Consider the following 5,396-nt stretch of genomic DNA (forward strand, 5'->3'; position numbering starts at 1 on the left):
GTACTCCTATAAAAAAGGGTAATTGGCACATCCTATATATATATATATATATATATATATATATATATATATATATATATATATATATATATATATATATATATATATATATGTTTGGGTTTTTTTTACAATATTCTTATTATAAGACAAAAAACCAAATGGAAAAAAAATATATTTAAGAATCTTATCATTTCATTTTTTCCATGCAGTATTTTTTCAGATAAAGTCTTGTAAATATGTTCTACATTGTAAATTTATCAATGTTTTATTTAGCCATTTTGTACTTTCTGGTTATAGTCTCAATCAAATTTTGATTAAAACTCTGTTCCTTATGACAGAAAGTCAAGTCCTCAGACAAAAATTTAAAAAAGTCATTGGAGTATTGTGTGTTGAATTCCCAGGGAAACAAAGTTATTTAATCCACTGTTGAATAAGGAAGCAACATAAAATATAGAAAAAGCGAAAAATACTTTTTGGGTGCATTGTAAGTGTTATTCCTTTTTTTTTCAGTTAGCAATTTAGAAACAGTCGGGACTTGAAATATTAAATTTTGTTGTGTTAGGAAGTTATCATATTGAATTCCTAAATATTTTGTTTATGCTGTTAATGCTACACATTTTTCGACACCAAACTGGTTTTATGGCGTCATCACCAGATCACACAAAGACAACATTAGTTTAAAGTAGAAAAACTTCAACACTGTGAAACTGTCAGTTCGATTCGCCTCCCTGGTTCAGGAGAAGGAGAGTGATCAGACTGCCACACATGACAGATACCAGCTACACATAGGCTACTTCCCTTGAGCTGATTCATTCAGCACCTGAAAGATTGGCTTTGCTGCTCCTTCAGTGCCACAGTCTTGTAGGTTTCAAATCTGTCTAGGGTAATCACATCACGTTGATTTAATCATTGAGAAGTTCTGCAGACAGTCGGATAATCATCTACTCATAGGTGTGTTGAAGCATCATGCAGGGCTGGAGTCCTCCGGGACCAGAATATACTGGTCCAACATGCAAACAAACTAATTCCAAACATAGACATTGAAAGTAGAGACTGAAAACTGGAATGAAAATTTTAAAAAATCTGAAACAAGTGCATCAGTTTTGACTGGAAAGGGACAAATGTGATCAGATACTTGAATTGATTTTTGATTGTTTGAAAGTTTTCAAGAGCTGAAGGCAAGGGACTGATTCAGAGAATTTTGTTAATGGATGAAAAACTTTGCACATTCGAGAATAGATTTCAAGTTTGTCATTTTGGTGTGTTTGTGTTGTAAGAAATGGTTTGAATCAAAGTTACAAGTACTATTGTACCAGAATGTTCCCTTTTTACTATACTGTACTGAATCTCAGTTAATTAACCACTGATTGATTTCTATTTTTTGCTCTGGAGGTGTGGGAATAGACTCTGCAGTTCTGAGCTTTGTTCTCATCTGAACATACAGTACTTTTTAATATCAATCACTGTTTAATTTGCCATTAATTATCACTAGGAGCAAGTTTGTTGTGTATTTGTGTTTGTTTCATTTAGCATGAAGCAGCGGCATTATACTGCAATTTATAGCACACAAATATTTTGGAGAAAATTAAATTTTCCATCTGGAACACAAGCTTTCACTTATAAACAGATTGATAAATCTATTTATTGTACATACTGTATCTTTTTATGTGACAGGTTCATTCAAGGCTGAACGCACAAGTTGACAGCTTACAACTTTAACCAGTTGGCCAAGATGACAATTTATTTTGAATTAGAATGTGGATGTAGTGTTGTAGGAGTTCAAACTAGTGGAAGTTTAACTTTTATAAATCATTTGGCCCAGGTGGTCTTCCATTTCTATGTGTTTTCCGCTTAGAAATGCCACTAAAACAATGTTCCTGTACCACATATATTTTGTAAATTCCATTTTTGTCGAGTAAATAAAGAACGAGAAGATCATATTGGTGCAGGAGAATTAAATTCAGGCAATAATAACTTATATATCACTGAATAAATGTAACTAAAGAGCCGCAGCTTGAGCAGAGACGTGATCACGCTGCAAACCTCGCGGTACTTAGATTACCCACAATCCCCTGCTCTTCCTTTCTGCCTGAACCGACATGGTGGGTACAGAGCTGATCTTTCTGAGGGAATAGTCCTACACTTTTATCTGTCTGCATCCTTTAATCCCTGTGTCTTGTAACGCAGCTGAGTAGCAGTTGTTATTCTGTAGAGTTTATACGAGGGTGTCATGTCGATATTGTGCCTTGATGATGTGTCGTTTATGGTGAAAATACGTCTGATGTGAGTGAAGTGTCGCCGGTAAGCGGTGCGACGTGTGAAGCTAAAGCTAACTCCGAGGGAACATGCTTAATTTTTAGCGTATTTTTGCTTCTTTGATAAATCGTGTATTTCGCTTTATCTCGCATAATGCATTATAAATCACTATTTGGACCTATAGAAGAACTTGTGGTTGTAATACATTATTATTTCACGGAGGTGTGTGTTCGGCTAGCGGGTATGCTAGCGGTGGCTAATGAGTGAATGGGCCTCAGCGCAGCTTTGCTCTGGTTGAAAGATACGATTGTCGGGGGAAAATAGCCATTAAAACCACTTTATTCGCTTATGTGAACATCAATTGATTTGTTACCAACTGTGTAGTTCTTACCATAATAAGTCCTAGCTAGCCCTCAGTAGCATGCCTTCAGTGCAGAAGCATGGGGATGTAGCCTGGTTGTCTGATGTTATATGGAGATTTGGTCTTTAAATTTTCACACTTAAGTCTGGTTTACAGCTTGATGTATATTTGGACTAGCATTAGTCAATTAAGGAGAAGTCGGTGCTTAAAATTGGTTAATATTGTAGTTTGGAAGCATTTCAGAACACTTTAGAGTACTTGAAGGCTGCTTCTCTACTTCTGTTATGTTAAAAGCTTTAACTTTAGATAAAAACTGTTGACAAGTGCTAAAGCTTGTATGTGATGTTATCCTAATCCATACCTGTTCTTCTTTTCAACAGCCTAAGGGAAAGAAGGCTAAGGGGAAGAAGGTGGCACCGGCCCCTTCTGTGGCCAAGAAACATGAGGCCAAGAAAGTTGTCAACCCCCTCTTCGAGAAGAGGCCAAAGAACTTTGGCATCGGTGAGTTTCTCCAGGTGTCATTTGAAGTTTGAATGTAAGAAACTGTGCAGATGATGTAAATGAATATTTGCTATCTTATACACCACTGATGACAATTTTTCCACCAAGATCGCTGATGCACTGTGGAGTAAACAAAGCAAAGATGCTCCTTTTTTGTCGCCATTGTTTAACTGTCGATATTTTGTTAATACTCAGGCCAGGATATCCAGCCAAAGCGTGATTTGACCCGCTTTGTGAAATGGCCCCGTTACATCCGCCTGCAGAGGCAGCGTTCAATCCTCTACAAGCGTCTGAAGGTCCCTCCTGCAATCAACCAGTTCACCCAGGCTCTGGACCGCCAGACCGGTAAGATCATCAACGCCTGGAGCGTCACACTTAGTTTTAGGATTGTTTTAATATACGAAAAGCTTTTTGGACTCGTACCACGATCCATGCAGATGATGTGAAAGAATATTTGCTATCTGAAGAAGTGATGACATTTCCACCAAGATCACTGATGCATTTGCTTAAAAATGTTAAAATCTGTTGCTGTGAGTTAAAGGATACGTTCAAAGATCAGTGGTTAAATATGTGTCTTGCTGTTCTCCTCCTCAGCCACACAGCTGTTCAAGCTGGCTCACAAATACAGGCCAGAGACCAAGCAGGAGAAGAAGCAGAGGCTGCTGGCTCGCGCCGAGCAGAAAGCAGCCGGGAAGGGAGACACTCCAACCAAGAGGCCTCCCGTCCTCCGTGCAGGTGAATTTCCTAAAGATGTTTGGGTCTGGAACATGTTTCTTTTTAAAGGTTTATTCGTTTGACTTGGCCTGGATGCAGTGATGACTTGAATTTCTTCACCTGAAACACACCTTGATGCTTTATGAGCTTTTTAACCCTGAGCATTGGCCACATTGAAAAGAAACATTCTGGGTGCTGTACTCACTGGTTTAAAGTTAACTCCAGTATTTTTTTATTTCCTCGTCAGGTGTGAACACTGTCACCTCTCTGGTGGAGAGCAAAAAGGCCCAGCTGGTCATCATCGCCCACGATGTGGATCCCATTGAGGCGAGTTTCTCCTCTCAGTGGTTTTGTCTGATGATAGAAGGCGGCGGTCTCTGGCAATGATGTCTGAATTTCTTCACCTGAATAGTCGTGTAGATCAAAACAAACGAGCTTTTTAACCCTGAGCAGAGACCATGGAACTTAAACTGTCCATCATAAACGTGATACTTGTTGGCTGGAGTTAACGGAGTGGTGAACCTGTTGCAGCTGGTGGTGTTCCTGCCCGCTCTGTGCCGTAAGATGGGCGTCCCGTACTGCATCGTCAAGGGCAAGGCTCGCCTGGGCAGACTGGTGCACAGGAAGACCTGCACTTCAGTGGCTTTCACACAGACGAACCCGTGAGTCCCAACATTTTAAATGTGTTTAACGTCCTCAGCCTGATTTGAAGATAATTAAGTCCTGGGGCAGAATTAGACTCGTGGCTTCATCTCGTGACTGTTTTCTGCCTCAGTGAGGATAAGGGAGCGCTCGCCAAGCTGGTGGAAGCCATCAAGACCAACTACAACGACAGATACGAGGAGGTGAGGGTTACACTTGACTGCCGTCTCCGCAGTGTCGTTGAGCTGATCGCTTCAATAACATCCGTGGAACTTGTTTTCCAGATCCGTCGTCACTGGGGAGGAGGCATCATGGGCCCCAAATCCACAGCCCGCATCACCAAGCTGGAGAAGGCAAAGGCCAAGGAACTGGCCACCAAGCTTGGTTAAACTGTTTGGAATAAAAAATGTATGTCCTAAAAGGAGCGACTCTGTGCTTTTTGTTAACCGATTAGATCTTTCAGTGTGTGTAGCCAGGTGTTTGGTTTTTTTGTGTGAGTTTGACACAACAGAGGTCTCTTCAATACTTATGAAGTTTGGAAATTAGATGACATGAAAATAAATCTGGACACTTGTCCTGTGAATCACAGTGAATTTAAATTTTCTGTTTGAATTGGCTGAAAAAAAGATTTGTTGGAAATTTAAAAATAGCTTGTACGAATATTTTAAGCAGTTCCGGGATGTGTGGGTTGATCGTACTGCTGAAGCACTTTGGTCTACATTCATTCGCAGTTTAAAGCATGAAAAATTATAGTAATTTAAGAACTTGTGTAGATTTATAATTATCCTTTGTGCACATGAACTAGTTTGATGCTCCCAAATCTAAATCCTGTTTTTCACTCGGACTACACAAAAGTCCCGTCGTCTGTTCTAAAGCTCTGAAGACGACATAATTCAACCACATGATTCAACATCAAGAGTCA

General features: G+C 39.5%; 1 protein-coding gene and 4 non-coding genes across 5 annotated transcripts; all 5 read left to right on the top strand.

Annotated features, from left to right (window-relative positions):
• Window positions 1-2,016: 2,016 nt before the first annotated feature.
• rpl7a (ribosomal protein L7a) lies at window positions 2,017-4,895 on the top strand. The gene is made up of 8 exons (XM_030085503.1): window positions 2,017-2,102; window positions 2,998-3,118; window positions 3,314-3,463; window positions 3,713-3,853; window positions 4,080-4,159; window positions 4,364-4,494; window positions 4,608-4,677; window positions 4,759-4,895. Exons 1-8 carry the CDS (start codon window positions 2,100-2,102, stop codon window positions 4,861-4,863), a joined length of 801 nt encoding a protein of 266 aa, XP_029941363.1. The 5' UTR covers window positions 2,017-2,099; the 3' UTR covers window positions 4,864-4,895.
• LOC115383539 (small nucleolar RNA SNORD24) lies at window positions 3,164-3,238 on the top strand. Its single transcript, XR_003930706.1, has one exon. It is a non-coding gene; the product is annotated as a small nucleolar RNA SNORD24 (small nucleolar RNA).
• Window positions 3,551-3,619, top strand: LOC115383542 (small nucleolar RNA SNORD24). Its single transcript, XR_003930709.1, has one exon. It is a non-coding gene; the product is annotated as a small nucleolar RNA SNORD24 (small nucleolar RNA).
• LOC115383534 (small nucleolar RNA SNORD36) lies at window positions 3,926-3,998 on the top strand. Its single transcript, XR_003930702.1, has one exon. It is a non-coding gene; the product is annotated as a small nucleolar RNA SNORD36 (small nucleolar RNA).
• On the top strand, window positions 4,211-4,286 carry LOC115383537 (small nucleolar RNA SNORD36). The gene has a single exon (XR_003930704.1). It is a non-coding gene; the product is annotated as a small nucleolar RNA SNORD36 (small nucleolar RNA).
• Window positions 4,896-5,396: the final 501 nt, after the last annotated feature.

Source organism: Salarias fasciatus (assembly GCF_902148845.1).
Source record: "Salarias fasciatus chromosome 7 unlocalized genomic scaffold, fSalaFa1.1 super_scaffold_4, whole genome shotgun sequence".
NCBI lineage: Eukaryota > Metazoa > Chordata > Actinopteri > Blenniiformes > Blenniidae > Salarias > Salarias fasciatus.

What these genes read in the sequence shown, in the direction of transcription:
- rpl7a (XM_030085503.1), top strand. An exon ending in GCCTCCCGTCCTCCGTGCAG is followed by an intron (nt 3,854 to 4,079) that starts GTGAATTTCCTA and finishes TTTCCTCGTCAG; the next exon opens with GTGTGAACACTGTCACCTCT. An exon ending in GCTTTCACACAGACGAACCC is followed by an intron (nt 4,495 to 4,607) that starts GTGAGTCCCAAC and finishes TTTCTGCCTCAG; the next exon opens with TGAGGATAAGGGAGCGCTCG.